The sequence below is a fragment of the Excalfactoria chinensis genome, chromosome 2, assembly GCF_039878825.1.
Source record: "Excalfactoria chinensis isolate bCotChi1 chromosome 2, bCotChi1.hap2, whole genome shotgun sequence".
In the NCBI taxonomy this organism is placed as follows: domain Eukaryota; kingdom Metazoa; phylum Chordata; class Aves; order Galliformes; family Phasianidae; genus Excalfactoria; species Excalfactoria chinensis.
This window is the reverse complement of record NC_092826.1, coordinates 46564158-46585107: the sequence shown is the minus strand read 5'-3', so window position 1 is coordinate 46585107 and position 20950 is coordinate 46564158. Positions and strand designations below refer to the sequence as shown.

At 40.1% G+C, this 20950-nt stretch overlaps 1 protein-coding gene across 4 annotated transcripts in view; it reads left to right on the top strand.

Moving 5' to 3' along the window:
* The window catches only part of DLGAP1 (DLG associated protein 1), a 375465-nt gene that overhangs the window by 278490 nt on the left and 76025 nt on the right, over positions 1-20950 (top strand). For all 4 annotated transcript variants that reach the window (XM_072327378.1, XM_072327379.1, XM_072327380.1 and 1 more), the window contains 2 exons: positions 6385-6562; positions 8728-8968. In XM_072327378.1, coding sequence (XP_072183479.1) covers positions 6385-6562; positions 8728-8968 — 419 coding nt within the window. The remainder of the gene's footprint in view (positions 1-6384; positions 6563-8727; positions 8969-20950) is intronic.

The following is a 20950-nucleotide window of genomic DNA, read 5'->3' as shown; positions in this document are numbered from 1 at the left end:
TCTTTAAACATAGACTTGGTAAGGTTGGTAATAAGGAAATGAGGCCCTCAGCTTTTCTCTGTGGGTCTTCTGAGAGGAAAGCTGATTTGTCAAGGTGATTGCTCTCAAAGATGGTACGTCTTACCATGGTAAGTGTTGCAGTTCTCTTCTAGTGTAAATAAAAACTGCATATTGTGCAGTAACAGCTTACCCTGGCATCACTGGGTTGAGCTGGTTCATTGGGTTGAGCTGTTTCTACACTTCAGCATCTCTTCTCACTCTCTAGGGTGGAAAAAAAGAATACTCACAACTGTTACCCCCACACACACCCCCACATAGGAATCAACACCAGTATGTAGACCAGATTTCTGATTAAAGAGAATTGTATAATGTCTGTCCGCATCATCTTCCATCTGCTCTTGCCAACTCAATTGCACATGGCACAATGTGTCAATTCCGTGCTATGCTCTATTCTTTGACCATGTCTAGAATGCATGGGGATGACTCAGCATGTCAGTGGCAGGTGAAAGGATCCTTCAGTTCATCAGCCAGTTCTTTTGACTTTATGTATCATCTGAAAGGATCTTTGAATTAAAGGAGGATCCTTGTTTTGATGTGTGTTGATAGCTTTTATGCAGCAGTCAGCTTTGTTTGGTAACATTTTAGCCCTTACAAAGGAGTGAATATGGTCATACAACATCATCCCCTATCTTCAGTTAAAAAAAGAACTGATTCCCATCCCCAAGCTTCAATGTCTTTTGAGAAAAATAGTTTCCCCCTAATGAAATCTCAAAGAAGTGGTATCATGGCTGATTCTGAAGCTGGCAATAGCCCAACATGGAGGGCTTTAAAGGCAACTGTGCTTTATAGAAGCAAGTGCTGATGGAGGGGAGGAGGGGGAGAAAAAGAAAAAAACAAGTTGATGAAGTTCCTGCTGTCCTCTGTGAAACAAACAAGGTCTCTGGCAGAACACCATATGCTTACTCAAAAATCTGCAACAGCTGGATATAGACACGTTAGAGAGATGTGTGATGCTACACTGATAGACTTCTTGATTTTTTGGTTGCTGTTTGTTTGCTTTGATTGCTTTCTTGAGGAGGTTCATTTGATCCTAAACAAAAACAGAATCAGAGATCTTCAAAAACCATAAAAAAATCTCTGGTGAGGGGAGAAGATGCTCAAAAGTGTTTTTGTACTGCTGTTGTCTCTGCCAGTAGCATGACAGCCTTTTGTACACTGTACTGAAAACGCAGCAGAACATGGGTGCCAACATGATTAAATTACCCCAGGCTGCTGATCCGTGTCATGGCTGGAGTCAGACGGATGCACTTGAATGCCTTTGTTCTGTACATGTTCTTCCCTGATGTCCTTCAATGTTTGCTCTGTGTCAGACTGCAGTTATTCTTCCTTCTGGCAAAGCCAAAATGCAGATGAAACAAATCACAGAGATGTATATTGGGCAGACCCAGTAGCCAAGCTGGAGGTGGGGCATTCAGCCTATGGTAATCAAACCTCCCAGAACCAGACTGTCCATTGCAAGCTAGAAAAAAGCTGGAAAATTGAGTAATGATGGGAGGTTGTAGAATTGGACTGGTTTTCGTCTTCTTGTTTGGCTTGGTGTGTGTGATGTAGTTCTGGGGACTTTTTGTTTGCTTGAAGGCTGGTTCTAGTACACTCCTTTGCTGGCTTCCAAAGGTATTCAGGACTTATTCTCTATCCCTGCCTATAGAAAGGGAGAGGGTGGGGGGAAGGTAGAATTAGTTGATCTTAAAGGTCCCTTCTGATCCAAACCATTCTATGATTCTATGACCTTTCCTTTATTCCGCTTTGTCATTTTGTGTTGGCATAGCACCACACCCAGCTGGCACAACCCTGTGCTTTGTGCTATGAATCTGAATGCTGAACTTTGGGGAAGAGAATCAGGTCTCAGAAATGCTTTTCCTTACAACACTTTTTCCTGTTATTTTATACATCTAAGCTAAGGGGATGCAGCCATTGTCAGTCTAGTCTCTCCCTGCCTTCATTCAGAAATGAAGTGCTGTAAATGACAGTGTCTTCGACAAAAACCACATCTATGACATCTTTCTTAAATGAAAAGAAAATATTAAAAACTAAACTTGCCAGTTCTTGTAAACAGGGAAATCTTTCTTGCCTGCTTTGTCATTTCAAAGCCTTTTTCAAAGGAAATAAATTCTTCAATGAATACATATTAAAGCTACTTCATTTTCACCCTGCTAAGGTTATGGTTTTTCAGCGTTTAATATATATGTGAATTAGCTAAATTCTAGACAGAATATATGAGTCATAAACAACAAGGCAGTTTATAAAGAGAATTTATGGCTATTCTTCTCTCCTTGCTAATCCTGGTGATCATCTTAGAAGGTGACTGAAAGAATGTATGTTGCAATGGTGTTAGAGGTGATTATGTGTGCATTTTAAGTCCTTTCATTTCTATACCTGAATGAAAATGAGAGACTCAATCTCAGTATGTCTAAAAGATAAAGAGCAGAAATCAAAGGGCAGTATGCAGAGGCAGCTTAAATATTTCCTTTGCACGTCTATGTGATCTTCTGTTATAGATGATTCGCTAAAACCTACTTTCTGCTTAAATTAGTGCTCTTCTCCTTGTAAGACCATCTCACAGGCTTTCAATAGTGTTTTGCTTTCACAGGTTGGATACTTCAAAGTTTCTTGAGGTACAGTGTCAGAGACTTTGGCCTTCCTTCACCCAGAGAAGCCTTTGTTTCTCACCAGGACTCAGCAAACGTCTAGGCTTGGTGTTAGGAAAAACTTCTCCAAAATAGCAGTCAGGCAGTGGGATGTGGCTGCCCAGGGATGTGGTGAAGTCACCGTCTCTGAAGGTGTTCAAGAACATACAGATGTTGCACTGAAGAACATGGTTAGTGGGGAAATACTGGTGGTGGGTGGACAGTTGGACTAGATGATCTTGGAGGTCTTTTCCAACCTTGGTGATTCTGTGAAACCTCATCTCCACCCACCTCAGCACAACTTCTCCAGTCAGTCCCATTGGGCTCCACAGTAGGGTCAAGCAGAGTCCTGGGCTCTGAGTTCAGGACCATATTACAGTGAGTGCTTGTCCCACATTACTACACAGGCAGACACTGAAGCACAGAAATGATGCAGCACACCTGAGGAAGACACCGAATAAGTTTAATAACTCACATCTGCCTTCTGCCACTTAATATATCTAATGCATGGAGTCCCAAAGTCTGAGTCCCTTGCCCATTATACTGAGTTGTGGAAACTAGGTTGTCACCAAAAAAAAAGTTTAGGTAAAGCAGAATAAACAGAATATGCAGTTGAACCCATAAGAAAGAATAGGTTATTTTCATTTACATGTTATAGGTAATAGAAACTCTGAAAACAATAAATCAGACATTCAGATGTTTTCCTATCGTATGTAGCCGTACTCTTGACTGAGATGAATGATTTCAAAATTCATCAGCCTTTCAGCTGTTCATTGAAGTGTACTATAGAATATAGTGACAATTTATTGCACAGATATGAAGATAATATTAATCATCATAAATGGAAACCTATGGATGTTTCTTCATCTGTGCTTTAATATCTTTCCCCTATTGCTACACCCAGTGAATCAGTGACTGTAGCAATCAGTAAGAAGGAAGGCACCTCCTCCAGTAGCTGCCAATATCCTAGTCAGGTTTAAACAACAGATGGGAGATATGCACAGACTAAAATAAGTGGCCACCTTTAAAATGTTGTTCTAGATATTGTTCTAGATATGCACCAAACTGGCAGGTTTTTTATATTCAGGAACAAAAGTACTCAGAGAAAGGAGGCAGCTGTGCTGACCACCCACATCTGAAACAGCAGGAAAGTGTTTTCTCTCATGGATGCATGCCCTTGTTTTCTGCAAAGTTGGGAAAGCATTCTTATGCAATGCAAATGCACATAAAAATGAATTTCTGTATCTTTGTGAGTACTTTCCATGATTGTGGTAGCATCTGTGCCCTGGGTACGACATCAAAACCTTGCTGACCTGCATGCCTGCACCTTGATATAGTGCTTCCAGTCTTTAGAGGGCACCTGCCTCAGCACTTGCAAATTTCTGTCTGGCACTATCTATCTGTGCACTGAATTTTGCCATGTGCTGCAGTTTATTCTTGTGAGCTCAGCTAATCAGTGAACAGCGACAGCCCCAGGTGACACGTTTGACTAACTGGCAGCTAATCAAGCATATTTGAATTTTGCATGTCACATACTGGCAGCAAACTGTTCACAACATATTCATGAAGTACATTTTGAATTAATTTAAGAAATGCAGTTCAGGCAACGCTGATCAGTTTACAGATCTGCAGGGGAGTGAGGAAGCTTGCATGCATCTGAAAAAAAAAAATAATGTCTGTTGAATTATTCATTCTGTCTTTTTAACTGTTTTATTCTTTTTATTTCTATATTTCTATCAACTAACAGACAGGATTCTTTGTTTTTCCAAGAGATGTATGGTATGTGTTAGTTATAAAAATGCTGTAGCTGGCAGCGTTTTCTAATGGTTGTTTTTTCATCATTTTCCCTTCGTTCTTTTGAGTCATTTGAAACATTACTAATTCTGACATCTAAAAAGGTTTCTACTTCTTACATGTGGAATCAAATGGCTAAAGGAGTCAGAGCATATGCAAATGGCTCCTTTGAGTATTGCACTGCATACCCACTGAAAATGGCAAGCAAAGGATATATCTTTGTGATAAGAATACCTAGTAATTAGTATAAGTTTTTATATTTTTATTAGGCAGGTAATTAGCAGCCAGATAATGCAGTATTTCAGAGATGGCCTAGATTTTATTACTGTATTGAACTATTCAGAAGTAGGCCCATTTGCTGTGCTACTTAGGTGTGCAATTACACAACGGACTTGTCCTCCTAAAAATACATTGACAGTTACAGAAGTGCATATGCCCCTGGGAAATTGCTCATACTAATTGCCATAATTAGTTACTTGCGTGCAAAATATCTGCAAATGCTTGACAAATTAAACGTACAATCTCTTCTTTCAGGTCAACTGGGTTTGCATTTCTAAACGTTAGTTAACCAAGTTTAAGCCTTTAATTAGGTAACAAATATTTTGTTCATATACACGCAAGTATCCACGAATGATATACCTTTCAAAATGTAAATTTTTGTCAATTTAATCTGTTGGCTTTGCAATTCTTGGAGAATATTGAAGGTATTTCAATACAAATACCCTTTCAATACGTTATCTGTTCATTGTTTAAAAGATATATCCAAAAAACATATTTGAATCATAAAAGACATATATCACTTTTTTTGTGACTCACATCTTTATGGGTACTTCAGATTGTGAAGACAACACTTACTAAGCATTTTCAGAGGGTAAAACATCTCACAAGTGGAAAATTGTATTTAGATGTTATGAGCCTTGCAAGCTGACCCTAAGTACTCAGGAGCTGATTCCTGAGTATTGCAGTTTGCAACATTACTTATGTTACTACTTGTCCATCTCATTTAACACCTGTGTTGTAAAGATGAGGGTTGTTTCCACTTCAGGAATACAGCTGTGGTTTTCACACTTCTAATTCGACATCAAGTCATGTAAAGCTACTTACCTGGTCTATATTTTCTCAAATTGCACCTTCAGCCAGAATTAAAATCTAAAATTAAAGCACATCAAATTCAACCATGATTGCTGGAGTGATTTCCTGAGTTAAGCTATGCTGTGATGTCATTTTGCGTGTTGTGGTTGATCTGCCTGCACTATTTGCTCATATGACCTTGAAGACTCCATCCCTATTTAACAAGAACATGCATGAATCACAGAGCCAGGTCTGATCAACAACAGCCTTTCTGAGAGAGGAGCGAGCACTTAAAAATAAAACCTCTGGCCAGATCAAGAAGTGTTTGGCAGGTGTTTTGAGGTTAATACTCACAGATTTAGTCTCAGGCCACTCCTTTCCTCATCACGCTCTCTGTCTGATTTAGTGGTTGCAGCATTCACCTCTAAGCACTTACTTCTACTTCTCTCACCTCAGTGGTTCCACTTGGCCTTTTAAAACCTACACATGGAGTCATTTCAATGTCACTGCTCCTCTTGTCCCACATGGTAAAGTTTTTATTGGGGCTGGTAGCTGCCACCATCAACACAACATAAAATTTTGCTGTGCTGCTGCCAGTAAATAAAAGTTATGTTACAAATCTGCTTGGGCACAGTTTACACTTTACATCTCTCTTTCCACCAAATGAAAGCGAGGAGTAATCCAAACAAAAGTGATCTGTGTATTTATGAAATAAGGATAATCACTGATTCAAAGTCCCAGTGAAAAGCACTTGCTTATCCCCGCTTCTAGTGAGGCCAGTTGTGTTTGATGAAATATCTTTTTTTCCTTTCTTTTCCCACAAACCTTTCAGGATATCCAGTGAACACTCGCCAAAGCTTCAGATTCGGAGCCACAGTTACCTGAGGGCAGTGAGCGAAGTCTCAATCAACAGGAGCTTGGACAGCCTGGACCCTGCAGGGCTGCTGACATCCCCCAAGTTCCGCTCACGCAATGAGAGCTACATGAGAGCCATGAGTACCATCAGTCAGGTGGGTGCATGCATGGAAGACCAGGGCATCACTCACCAAACCAAGCAGAAGCACTGTTTTGCTTTAAATAGACTCAATCCATTGCATGCCACGTGCTTTCAAAGCATTTACTTTTTATTATTATTACTAAAGTTTTCACACAGTTTTGTTTGTGAGGATGCAACATTTGTTAATGCCATAGCCTTCTTTTTGCGAAAGGATGAGTAGGACAATATGCAGTTTGTTTGAAGGAGAAGCAGGCTGATCTTTTGTTTATCTTATCCAAAAGCAGGTGCTCATCAACAGTGTCCTTCTACTTGTGTCGTAAGGATCTGGTCTGAAATCAAATTCTCTGAACATCCCTCAAAAAATCATGTAGAAGCTGACTGTAACGCTAAAGGAAAATGAATTCCACAATATTCTTACAAGAATATTACTATATTTTCAAAACTTTTATCATCTTGTTGTATTCATTCTTAACCCTGAGTGTCTTGTATCACAGAATATACTAAGTGCAAAGGTCTGCTTATCTTATCTACCTGAAATTCTGTTAGGCTGTTTCATGTTCACTCTAAGCCAGATGAACAGTAAGTCCCACTGTGACTCATTCTGTTTATGAATTTTAACATCATAAAGTAGCTTCTCCTTTCCTACAATATGCCTGTGCAGTTAATTTGGCCAGGGACAGATCTGAAAGAAGTGCAAAAGTGCCAGCATTTCACAGGGCAGCGGGCCAGTAGCTCAATCTGCTAAATCCTGTAGCTCCTTAGTGTGACTTTGGGCTTGTTTGCTTAAGTGCATCATTCAGATAAATCTCCTGGATAAAATAACTTTGTTAAGCAGGTCTAGAAGCATAGCAGACAGGATCTGTGATGCTGTGATTCCCCTTAACACTGGGATGTCAGATCAATGAATGTCAAAAAGAAAAGCTAGTGATGTTATTGATAGTAAGACTTCAGCTGTACCAAATGTATGGGTCATTCAGTATGAATTTGTGGTTTGAGTTTCTGTGATATTCTGTCTTTGGACATTGTAGCTTGAGAGTATCCACCTGTGTATAATATAGTGAAGCACTTTGCATAAGGGCTGATGCTCTAGCAGAAGGGTTAGGATGTATCTAAGAGAAGCAGCATGGAAATGAAAGTCTCAAAGGAAACTACGTGAGCATTAGGTTAGCTTACTTATTTAGCTGGTCACCAAGCTCTTAGACAAAGCTGTCTGACAAAGAATTAGTGCCATTTGTCGATATGAGTAAGAAAAGAAATTTTTAAGTCCTAATTCAGAAATGTTTATGCAGGGATATCACTGTCCTCCACCATTTATAACTGTTCTGTATAATGCGTTCTCCATGATCTATCCATACTACTTCAAGCAACTTTCACAGTGATAAAACAATATGTTCTTGAGACTGTCTTTTTCATTTATGTGTACAAATTACTTGGCATAATGCTTTCCTTACTAAGAGCCATCCTAATTTTTTTGTCACTCTTAAGTCGTACCTTCTGGAATGTTGGCTTTTTTGCATGCTTGAAAAATAGTAAAACCATTAAGTGATGATTTTTTTGTGTGCATATATCCTACAGTGATAATCATTATGCTTTAATGCCAAGCTCAGGGCTCAATTATGAGTTTGGAAATGTGAGCATCCATTCATATATAAGCACAGATAAGTGATTTTCAGGTTCACAAAATCTGCAGCAAAGCTGCAATCCTTTTGTTCTTGAACTCGTGTTGAGTGGAAGTCTTTGTCACCACCTAGTGTATGCTCCACAAAGGGCCTAAGGTTTCCCTCGCACCTCTCAAAGGAGTCCGCCAGAATATGTAATTACACAAAGAATTTCCCCCTGCAGCAAAGCTTCTTCCCACACCAGCCTCCTCTTTCTCACTGTTTGTTACTGTGTCCGCACTTGAGCTTCCACTGTCATTGCCTTTGGCTTGCATTGATTGTGCCCCAAGGTTAAGCTGACCTTTATTTTCTGCAACCACCAAAGAAAGTGTGATTTTTGTTTTTCAGTTTAATGGTCATAATTGTCAAAACTTCATCTTCCAGGGGTGAGGAAAATCGGGTGCTGTTACGGAGACTTCCAGCTTCCCACTGGTCTTGGCTGGAATCAAGGGCTGAAATAAAAATATCTGCATAAAACATCTATTTTTTGCATGCTGAACCTGCTTATCTTTGCCCGCAGGTGAGTGAGATGGAGGTGAATGGTCAGTTTGAGTCCGTCTGTGAGTCGGTGTTCAGTGAGCTTGAGTCTCAGGCAGTGGAGGCCCTGGACCTGCCAATGCCAGGCTGCTTCCGTATGAGGAGCCACAGCTATGTGAGAGCCATTGAGAAGGGCTGCTCCCAAGATGATGAGTGCATATCACTGCGGTCTTCTTCTCCGCCGCGAACAACCACTACAGTGAGGACCATCCAGAGCAGTACTGGTGAGTAACAAAATGGGAAATGCACAGGGGTGACAAAAACGGAGGTACCTTTCTGTGCAGCTCCATCAGGTCAGCCATCAGTTCTCTTCCAGACACAAACCCATAAGTCTGTGTTGCAGCAGGGAGCTGGACAGACTAATCAGCTTGAAACTAGGCACAGACCCAGGCTGATGCAGTTGTGTTGTTTACTGTGTCCAAGCTAATTTATTCTGTGCTCAGAGCACACAGAAGGGAAGTCCAAGGTCATATCTCCTCCTGTTCTCATCCCCAGAAGAGCAATCGCAATTTAGCAAGGCTGAGTAAGAAGGCTGTGGGCTAACAGCTCTGCTGGCTTTCATCAGGGTCCCTAAGCTGAATTTTGCTTTGAGAGATGTTGTGCTTTCAGTAAGTTGGAAGTTACTGGATGTGCTGATTAATGGCTGGTACATCTCTTCAGCTGTATTGTAGGGTTGGGAATGAAGGAGAAGTCTGCAGGTCAAAACATGCATGCATGTTCACACTTTGTTGCTACTTCTTCTACATCAAAAATGACTCAAGCTTTGCAAGGGGGTGAGGTTTGAATCTAAATATGAGAGATCCAAACATTTATCAGGGTTGCTTTTCTTTTGGAAATAACCATGATGAATTACAGATACTGACGACAAAATTAGTGCTTTGTGGGGAAAAAAAGCAAGTCAGAAACCAAAATCCAAATCCACCTCTTGTATTCAGGACAGCAAGAGGTAGGAACTATTGCATGCATGTGCTCTTCTCTGTCAGAGAATAAAGGACAACATGTTTCTTCCAGCTTCTCTGTTTTACGCAAACTTCATTTACTATTCATGTACTCTTCATATTCATAACTAATATTTACTATTACAGTTTTTCACTGTGCCCACTATCTCTCTTCCAGGTTCTGTAACTTCTGTATTCTGTATTCTAAACTTCTAGTTTTTCTGTCTCCTGTCTCCCAGCTGCAGTTGTTTGTACGTTGCAGGTTCCTAATCTCTCACTCACTCACTCAAGTCTTTTTATAAAGCCTCTTGTCAATCGGTTTATGTCATCAAAGGATGCTTTCAATCCTTTTAACCAAAAATATTCAGCTTAATTCATGATTTTTCTAAAACTGTTAGAAATACATTGGCAATACATCACAGGCATCAAAGCATTCTTAACAAATGCCGCAGAGGAGTTCTCATCTAATTCACTAACAATTAAGAAACAGCGTTCATCTGACAAAATTTCTTCTGCAAAAGTAGTGCCTGCATGCACAAAGGGTTTGCACTACGCCACAAAGACAGGATTTACAAAGGGGTTGTGTTAATTCATTGCAGGGCTTTAGCTCGTGTCAAACGTTCTGAGGCAAAAGCTGAAGGATGGGGGTTTTCAAGGATTTCTCAGTGAGTTTTTGCCATCTTGGACATCTCAGAGTGTCTCTTCATTTATTTGTGAACAATTTTGTTAGTATTTTTGCTTTGTAAAATGACTGTTCATTAATCCGAGAGACAATAACTTTAACCCTAAGAGGTTGTTTCTGTCGCTTAGAATAACAGTATCCCTGTTTGGGGACGCGTGGGTTGTATAAATGAGGTGTGTAAATGGAGAAGGGGGCTGTATGCACCAGCCAAATATGCTTGGAAAACCCATAAGAGGAAATTATTTATTGTAAAATGTCTCTGGTTCAAGCTGCTTTTTTGTAACACAATTACAGAGTTCTGGTCTCTTCTCTGGGTAGCTGGCTTTATTAAAAAATCGTAAGAACAAGGCAATGTTATTGAAAAATGTAATCCGCTGGGTCTATCTCGCATAACTGCTTCTGTAGACAGCCCCTTCAAACCCAGATAGATAAGTGATTTGCAGCTCTCTCCTTGGACATCCATAGAGGCATTTAGAGACTGCTGTAGATATGTTTTCTGCTGTGGGAGTTTTACTGAGTTATGTTTCTCATTTTTTAATTCTTGGACTCCCAAGGGCCCATCTTTTGCATTGGTATTTCAGACAACTTCTCTTTTATTACCTGACTTACATTCCTTCATCCATTTAATGAGGATTAGTGCTGAATTAACTCCATCCAAAAACATCTGTATTGACTAACTTGCTGTTGCCTGTGACTGGGAAAACAATCCTAGGAAAGACCTCTTTGATGGTTTCTATTAATACTGGCCTCAATAAAATAAGAAACTATATGGCAGCGAGACAGGTATAAAGAAAAAAGGAAGATATCCGTCTTACCTCTACTAAGGTGATGTTTCAAATTCTTTTGTGAGAAACAGGGGGTAGCTATGATCTAAAGAATGGATTTAACATTCCCTAATGAGAGAGCTGTCCTTCTGCTCCAGAAACGCCTCTACCTGTTCAGCCAAGGGAGGTTTCTTTCATCAGCATTCGATCTTTCCTCAGGGACTTGACTTCTCATTCACTAATGCTCAAAGCTGTGATCATACATTAATAGTGGGAATTTGTTTGACTGCTGGTAGTACAGGAAAATGCCAGCACGATGGCAATTGAAGAGAAAAAAAGGACTACATGCCCACTGCATTCAAAACTATTCCTCCAGAAAAATGGCCCACAGCCTTCCAGGGTATCTGAATAAAAATATGAACTAGTTACATAGACAAGACACACTAGTGTGTGCTACACTGGTAGCTGCCTCAGGTTCTAATTTCCTTTTGCCGCACAGGTTTTGTTCTAAAATCAGTCACTGTTACAGTTCTAGTAACATACCACTATCTGTTGGATTCCTGGGAATGTGCTCTACCAGCTGGTGGCCTCTGTGGCCTGCTCTGGTCTTTTTGCAGCTGCAGCAGTGTGGTGAAGTGACTGCACCTGGCTTCTGCATGCATCTGGGAGGCGAGTACTTCATTCATAAGGCATTCTTGTAGGCTAAATTTTGTTTTATTTTTTGTTTTAAGAGAAGGATTATCAAATGGAGAAGAGAAAATGCGAGTTTACCACTTCATATGGTGATACAGACTGTGCCCCATCACAACCTTACCATGATGGAAGTTAAAGAGGTACAGCCATCCCAGCTGGCCCCACACTGCCAAGCTGGTCTCAGAGCTGGGCTGTGCAGCCCCAAGGTGCTGGCATATGTTGTACAGCATAGCCTACACTAAAAGTTACTACCTGTGTCATTTGGTCTCTTCAGAGGTACTTAATGAGGTGTGAATTAGGACATAATTTGATCCCTGGTTATTTGCAGATGCAGCCATTGTAGCTGAAACTTTTCAGACAGCAGATTCCCACTCTAAACAGGCAACGTTTTAAGAACTTAAAATGCTTATAATTCACTTCAGTGTGCCTAAAGAGTATAGTGATTAAGAGACAATACAATTTTAAGGTAGTCTAAAAAACATCTCCTGTCTGACTTGTACAATGTAGGAAAACCTTGTATATCCTGTTTCTAAAGCATGTCTGTGCAGCCATGCACTCTCCTTTGCAACACAGATAAGCCATGTCATGTTGAGAGGGCTCAAGCATTAGCATATGTAGTTGCAAATACATAATTAAGACTGGCTAAGTTTATGTTGAAAATGTCATCTCTGTAGCTAAGATCAAGCAATAACATCGGGAAAAAATCTGCATGGATTGCAATAGGCATTTTTCAATATCTAGCTTCTCTACATTTAGATAAACAGAAATATCAGAATTATCTGCAGCAATGCCATCTGGCGATTCTCAGTAATATTACACTTCTGATTAAAAGCAAAGCAAACAAAAATCCCAAGGAAATCATGCTGTGCAGCCAGCAGGTTAGAGAAGGACTGAGAGTTATCACAGTGTATGCTAATTACAGGGCTTTGGCTGAGCAAGCTGTTCTCCTTCCGTTCTCTGGAACATCTGACCAAGAGAGGTCAGGTACTTGTGGAAAATCTCTAAGGGGCTGCCTAGCCAACTGGGAAAAAAAAATGCAAATGGCATTAAAAATAGACATGTGCCAGGCGGAATTCAAGAATAAAATCAAAGCCTGTGGAGAAGGAGGCTGGAACTGACTGTACCCCAGCTGTGTCCAAGCTCTCTGGGACTCCTTGGGACTGTCCTTTCAAAGACAGTTCTGTCCAGAAAGGAATAAGGATTTCAAATTTGGTTTCCAAATGAAGCCAGGGTTGGTTTCTGGATCCGTACCAAAAATGAAGGTATCTCTGCAGAAAGCCTGAAGAAATATAATGAAGTTAAGACCTTCTGCAGATGTCGAACCTAAAAATAGAATGGGAGTGTTAGAAAACTGTTTGACAAAGAATTTATATGGTTCATTTCCTCTGTTTCCCTGAGTAATCCTGACATGAAGTCTGCCTTTGAATCCACAATCAAATTGCTTAAACCAGCACTTAAGGAAGTTTTCCTTTACTAAAGAGGAGCTGACCTTGGAGGAGAACACTGTTTCTAATTACAGAGGCATCTGACTGTAGCTTGAGCAAGTTTCATCTTGTCTATCCCAAAAGTCAGCTTTATGAATTTTAAGTTCCACATCACGAATGCACACACACACACACACACACACACACACACACGTTTTTGATGCTGGTGGAGGTTTTTAATGAGAAAAACTGAGAAAACAGCTCTTGCTGGAAAATTTCTGACTGACTTGAAGCATGTTGCTGGCACTTACGGAAACTGTTCTGATGAAAATTGCCTGAGACAAAGGCAGGGCTGAGATATGAGAGAGTCAGCCCTGGAAATGTTAGCTGTACCCAAAAACTTGGCAGGTCGGTTTGTGTGCTGTGTAATTTTATGCTGAGGTTAGGAACTGAAATAAGTCTGATAAATTCTGTTTTACCTTTTGGGCATACAGAACTCTGTGACCTGGAAGATGGGATTACTGGAATAAATATTACATGGATCCCTACATTAGAAATGCTTGGCAGTTACAGCAGTTAGCCATTTAGGCAGTGTCAGGCATTGGGATGCATTATACCAATTTTTCAACTTCCTCCTTCATTCTGGCTCTTTTCTCTGACTATGAATACTGAATTTAATCTTTGAAACTCTAAATTGCTTGGACTTTTATTGAGACACTTCCAGGACTTGGAAAGACAGCCTTAAGCATTTAAAACTGTGATCTTAAAATATCATGATGGGCTGTGTTGGTCTTTGTGGACATTTCCAGAAGCTTAGGGCAATTCCGCTTTGGTTCAGATAACACTTTGTATGTTTGGCTTTTCCGGTTGTCTTTGTATATCTCCAAAAATGAAAATTGCATGGTGTTTCTGGGCTGCCTTTTCCAGCACAAAACTACACTACAGTGTGAACTTCTTTTTCTTAAAAATAACTAGAATTTCCCTTGTGCAACTTGTGCCCATTATCTCCGGTCCTTTTTTTTTGTGCATGTCTGACAAATGCATGACTCAGCCTTCTCCATAACCACTCATCCAGTAGGTTTCTCACAGCCTCCAGACTGACAAATCTACCTTTCAGCCTGTATGGGTACATTGTGCTCCAGACCCCCTATCTCTGTCAGTGTTGCTTTTCCACTGGGACTCTTGTACTGAGAGTGCCATACTGGGCACAGACCACAGATGTGTTCTCACCAGCACTCAGCCTCCCTCAGACTGCAGGCTCTGCTTTGTCCAAGATTGCTCATCAGATATCCTTAGCACAAGGATATACTGCTGATTGTCCTTCAGCCCGCTGTGCTGTGGGACCCTGCCAGCTTTTTCTGATGCTGGGAATAGAACAGCCATGAGACTTGTAGGTTTGACAGTTTCCATTGAAGCAAGAAAAAGCATGTTGTTTGTTGTGTTTGGGTTTTTTATTATTATTTTTTCAAATGAAGGAGATATTTAAGAGAAATCTATGTCATTTCATCAAAAGGGATTTTAATGAGGAAGGCTATTGGCAGCACAAATAGAGGAGGCTGCAGCGATTAGTTGCATGAAATGTTTCATTATTTATTAGTATTGTTTTAACAATTGTACCAAGATGAAAGATATTTCAGATATCCTTTGCATATTTCTGGATGGAATGTGCCTAAATATTTTCTGCAACTTATTAATATCTCTCGATTCTATTGCACACAGAAAATTGATAATCATTTCATATCATCTCAGTCTTTTACTCAACAATGGTGAGGCCATACCTCAAGAACTGTTCAGTTTTGGGCCCCTCAATACAAGGAAGACTTCATGGCCCTGGAGCGTAAACAGAGAAGGGCAACTAAGCTGTGAAGGGTCTGGAGCACAGATCTTATGGGGAGCAGCTGAGGGAACTGGGATTGTTCAGTCTGGAGAAAAGGAGGCTCAGAGGAGGCCTTATTGCTCCCTACAACTCCCTGAATGGATGTTGTAATGAGGTAGGGGGTTGGCCTCTTCTCCCCGGTAATGTTAAAGGGTGAAAGGTAATGGCTTTAAGTTGCACCAGAGGAGGTTGAGGTTGGATATTAGGAAATATTTCTTTTCAGAAAGAGTGGTTGGACAGTGGCACAGGCTGCCCAGGGAGATGGTGGAATCACCATCCCTGGAGGTCTTCAAAAAACATGTAGATATGGCAACGAAGGACATGGGTTAGTGGGCAGTACTGGTGGTAAATAGATGGTTTGACTAGATGATCTTAGTGGTCTTTTCAAACCTTAGTGTTATGATGACATGATTCAATTTGCGTAGTTCTCCCTCAAGCAGTACAGACTGATTAAGGGTTTGAGTTCTGCATGGGTGTTATAAGGTATATCACTATCTGGGTTGTCATGTGTGGGTCCAGAGGCCCAGTTAGATGTACTAAACAACTCCAGTGAGACAGTACTAAACAACTCCAGTGAGACAATTCTGTCCCATCATGTTGCCCCTCACTACTACTGGTATGTAAGTGCTATAGGCACCCCACCTGGAGCCAGAAGCCATGCTCGTCCTAGTACATTAAAGTGTCTCAGTGTTCACAAAATATTACAGGTCATATAGAATCATAGGATCACAAGGTTGGAAAGGACCTACAAGATCATCTAGTAGGTCCCATCATCACCATTACTGCCCACACCCATCATCACCATTATTATCCACTAAGCCACTAACCCATATCTTGTAGCTCCTCATCCAGACACCTCTTGAACACTGCCAGGGACAGCGACTCCACCACCTCCCTGGGCAGCCATTCCAGTGCCTGACCACTCTCTGAGAGAAAAAGATTTCCCACAGCAGCACTGACTTATAATTACACCTAATAGGTAAAATGTGAATCAGAATATAAAGCAAACCCACTGTCTTTTTCCACTTTCAGATAGTGTAACCTTTATCCAAAGTGCTGTGCTCAGGGCCTGGTCATCACTCCAAAACAGCAGAATCCTGAGCATTAGATGTATGTTGTCCTTTAGCTAAGATATCAAAAACTAATGAAAGGCAGTTCATTGAGTTACCACGTAACAGAGAAACACAACAAAGATGTGAATCTTTTCTTTGTTTTGGATTATTTTAAGTGCAGTGTTTTTGTGATGGTGGTGACAGAAATGAGATGGATTAGTAAGCAGAAGACATGACCCAATTTATATAATGCAATCACATTTTCAGTAATAATTAGTCTATTTTAGGAAAATAATATGAATGTGATCGGTTTTAACTGCAGTTCTTTAGGGAAGCAAGACTTAGGGCTCTTTCCTGAAGGGGCTATGCTTAATTAATCCATCTAGGGGATAAAAGTAACCCAAGTTGTTGTTCCTAGCGTGTGCTACTGCCCAGTCCTCAGCAGTGTATTGCACTCATCTGAAGTGAGTTTCAAACAGTTCATTTAGGAGAAACCTGGATGTTTTTTTTGTTGTCCTCAGATAATATTTACAGAGTTCTCTTGGACCATCGTGTATTCCAAGTGATAAATATGTATATATATGTATATGAGATAATTGGTGATGATGGGCTTCTTAAAGTTACTGAGTAATTTTGGAATTCCAAAACAAACAAACAAACAAGCAAACAAACAAAACAGGTAATTTTTAATAAGCATTTGTAATGATTACAATTCTGCATGGCTCCTCTTGTGTTAGAGCAATTTGTGTGGAACTGTTGTGTTCCATCATATTGGTAATTTCCCATTTGAAAGTTGATATGTACTAGGTACCAGATTGGGTAAATAATTACATATTTAATGATTCCTAAATATATGTTTATGAAGTAGTCTAACTGCAGTTGGCTCAGATAAACTATTATGGTCTATGGGGTATATGTATGGTTAACCACTTTTTGTAAAAAACACTGCCTTTTTTCTTTAGTAATGCCACAGATAAACTCAAAGGAAGTGTGGCAGCAAATAAATCTTTGCATTTAAAAAGAAAAAAAAATGAGAAGCTCTTCTGTGCTGTTACACTGATCTTACTGCACTGCTTCATACAATACTCAATTTCAAAGCACAACACAACTCAGATGCTCAATTTGGAAAACACCTGATGTTATCTTGCAGAGTAGGACAGTCCAGCTGCCATTACAGCCTAACAGTCCCTTTTATCAAAGGCAGCTGTAGGCAGATGTGGGTAATCTGTTCTAATGCTTCAGTCTTTGTCCGGCCTCCAGCAGAGAGGAATGGTGTGTTGGTCTTTGGAAATTGTTCTCCCTTACTGAATCTGGCTATGGTCAGATGGGAGAGCACTAAATTGCATTCCATTCAAAATGCAGTAAGCCATCTGAGCAGAACAATTCCTAGTTGCTCTGATCAAGGAGTTGAGCTGAACTGTCAGAGGAGAGAAAAAAAGGTAACTATAAATAATATTAGAAAATCCTCTGGTATGACAGAGCTCTTACTTGTTCTACTGAAAAAGACACCTATTCTTCATCTCTCTACAGTCAAGACAATGATGACTTGATAACTTTTTTCTTTTTTTTTTTTTTTTTTTTTTTTTCTGTAATGACTTCAAATAAATTCAGTGCTTAGCTAAAGTAAAGTGCAGACTGCATCCCTCTGGGAAGGTTTAGATGGAAGTTAGAATGCTGTAATAGCATAACGAAATAAAGACTGGCAGGCTTTTTGTTCAAACAAAGCAGGCTATTTCTGCTTTGGAATTCCTTGCTCCTGCTTGCTTTTGCTAAACCCTCTTTGCATAGGGTGTTACTTCTAATCCTGAACTTTGCAAAGAGTCGAATGCAGTTATGCACTCCTGTCGGTGAAATAAAGCTATGGTTTTAGCAAACCAAAAATACACAAACTGTGGTATATTCAAACCTATCCAGGAATGACTAGCCCCAGTCTGATTGCCTCAGGCAGTTCCAGAGAAAATCTGCAGCTTTCCATTTTGTGTGAAGTGTAATTTACACCCAAGTGAAAGAATTCACTTTTGCTCCATCCCACAGTCATACACTGTCTTATCTCATGTACTTCCCTGAACTCTCTCATGATGTTTTATCATTTGCCCCTTCAAATGAAAGTGGGAACACAGAGGAAGAAGGTATTCAGAGTGATGGAGGTCAGGTAAGGGGAAGTATTGAATTTGTGTTGGAAGCTATGATAATACCTTTTGCAAGGTTGCATGCCCTCATTTAGGTGAAGCTCATTATCTTGAGGTTTAATTACAAGGGAGCTGCCTCTGCCTTTATTCACCTCTCTTTACACGGTCTCTTTCTTTCTTTGGAATACTGCTACAGAAAAGCTAAATCATGTTAAAAGTGATGTTAATGCACAGCTAACACTTGTTCTCTTTTCTGAAAAAGAGGGCAAATAAGGGCAAGAAATTGTTAGTTAAGATTTCCAACATCCTCTGGGACTTCATCCACAGCTGAAGAGCCAAGTTGCATTAGCACGAAGTATAGAGCATCATTCAGTGGTTGTGTTTAATCTCACATCATCTACCTGTGGGCCACTGGCATCTGCTCGGGTACAGTGTACTTCCATGCATCAGACCTGGTATTGTAAATCAAAATGCCCTCAACTCATATGATTTACTTCCCCAGCCACCCCCTTTTCTGGACTTCACATGCAGCAGTCCTGAAAGCCTTTTCCTGTTTCTGTTAAAGCTTGCTGAGAATGAAAATATGTGTCTCCTTTCTGATGAACTGAGTTAAGAAGGCTCACACTAAGGGCAAATCTGGGTCTCACATCTTGTGATCTCTGGTGAGACTGTTGAGTAAATGAAGTAGGGTGAAGATGTACTGAGCCTGAAAACGTGTTTTTTTAATGCAATAAATTTAATAAAATATAATAGCCTATCCCCACAGATTTCAGGTGACGTGTACCAATGGAGAAAACATGTCTGAAAATAAATATGAGCAAGAGCAGTCTTTTAGCATAATACTTTTTCCTAGTTGGATAGACCTCCTTTCATTGGAAGGTGATGAGTTTGATGGGTAAGAAAAGAGATGTGGGAGAAAAACAAGGAAGCAACTAATTTTCAGCAGCAGCAAAGAGGGTCTAGAATAGCTCATGAAACAGAAATGTGTCCTGTGTTTCAAAAACCGCTCATTTAACAAAATGTAGAATTATTAACATCTTTCCTTGCACAGGTCTTTTGAATTCTTCCAAAATGCTTCAACTTCTCTTTATTCCTTCATCACACATTAATTGGTATGTAGGCTAGATGGAGAATAAGTGCTACCCAGCACATTATGTTGCTACCATTTGATCCGCCAGTGTAACCAGTTGTTGACACATTTTAGAGCATGTTTTCTGGTTGTGAAGAGTCTCCAATTCCTCTACAGGCAGGGGATAGGGAGGAATATGAGATGGCCATTGAAGTAATTGCTTCCAGAACCCCTTTAGTGTCTTTACAAGGCTAGAGTAACTAGTGAATGGAAAGTAACAAACATGACAGATTAGAGTAGGCACTGGACAGAAAGCTTAAAGAGCTTTGGGAATTCATGGGACCAGAGCAGAAGTGTTGGAATTTCATCAAGTGGATGCTAACTCTTTCTCCATCTGCTTTGTAGATACACTTTTTAATATTTAAAATACAATATTGCAGATCTGAACAGTATGTCATAAAGCTGCAGAAGTGAGACAGATTTTTTTTTTCCTGTAAACTTTGTTAATTGAAGGTCTAATTGTGAAAGGTGCTGAGTGTCCTCAGCTGCCAGCATCATAGAATCAGCTCACAATTTCCATATGCTTGGTGTCTCAGAAACATCTGGCTCCTCTGTTTCACTGTAAGTGCCTTAACAACTTAAAGAGTCCAGATCAGGAATATGAATCTGTTGGAATCCAGTTTATATTTTGTTAAAGATATGATTGTAAGGATTTCTAGACTTCTGCTGACAAAAACTCAAATCTTGCAACCAGACCCTAGGGAGCAGTGTAGAAATATCTTGCAAAGCATAGTTTCTGAGCAATCATTTCAAGCGCTGGTTTTCGTTTTCCATTAGAAAAGATGAGATTTTGCTTTCCTAGAAAAGATGAAATTCTAAGGAATGGCAGTGATGTAAGTATTATCTTTTCTCTGTCATATAGGAATGGACCAAGTTGTAGCACAAGAAAACCTGATTTTTAACTAATGTCAAGATTGTTTCAATTATATTCATAGATAGAAGGGGTAGGAAGAGTTTCTCTCTCTTTTCACTCCCGGAATTAGCAAGGAGATTGCATTTAGCAGGATGAGGTGGAACAACCCCAGGTACCTTTCATCTGTTCTCTATAAAATTATACTGTGAACTGACTACTGACACCATATTTCATATATGTGTGCTAAACAGTGATACAAAAAGACCGGTCAACTAACAGGTCCCTATTAAAGAGATTCTTCCTATTCCTACTGTAGCAACATGCACTTCTCACCAGCCATCCATGTCTTCTCCTTAGTGTGTTGATTGGTACACATACCTCCTTTGTATTGCCTTTGAAAAATTGGCTACCTTTGTCAGATGAGGAGGAGGAGGAAAGGAATATTTACTCCATCTTTACTCCTCTCCAGCATGCCTGGTGGAGAGTCAGGGACCCTTTCAGGGTGGCATTCTGGCCAATACCCATGCAAAAGCAGAAGCATAAAGGTCCAGAACCTATGTAATTGCAAACTGTTGCCAATTACTATAGGTAGTCTCCAAAAATAAGCAGTGTGGTTATCCAGTAACTTCAGTATAGTAATTCTGGACATAGGACATTAATCACAGG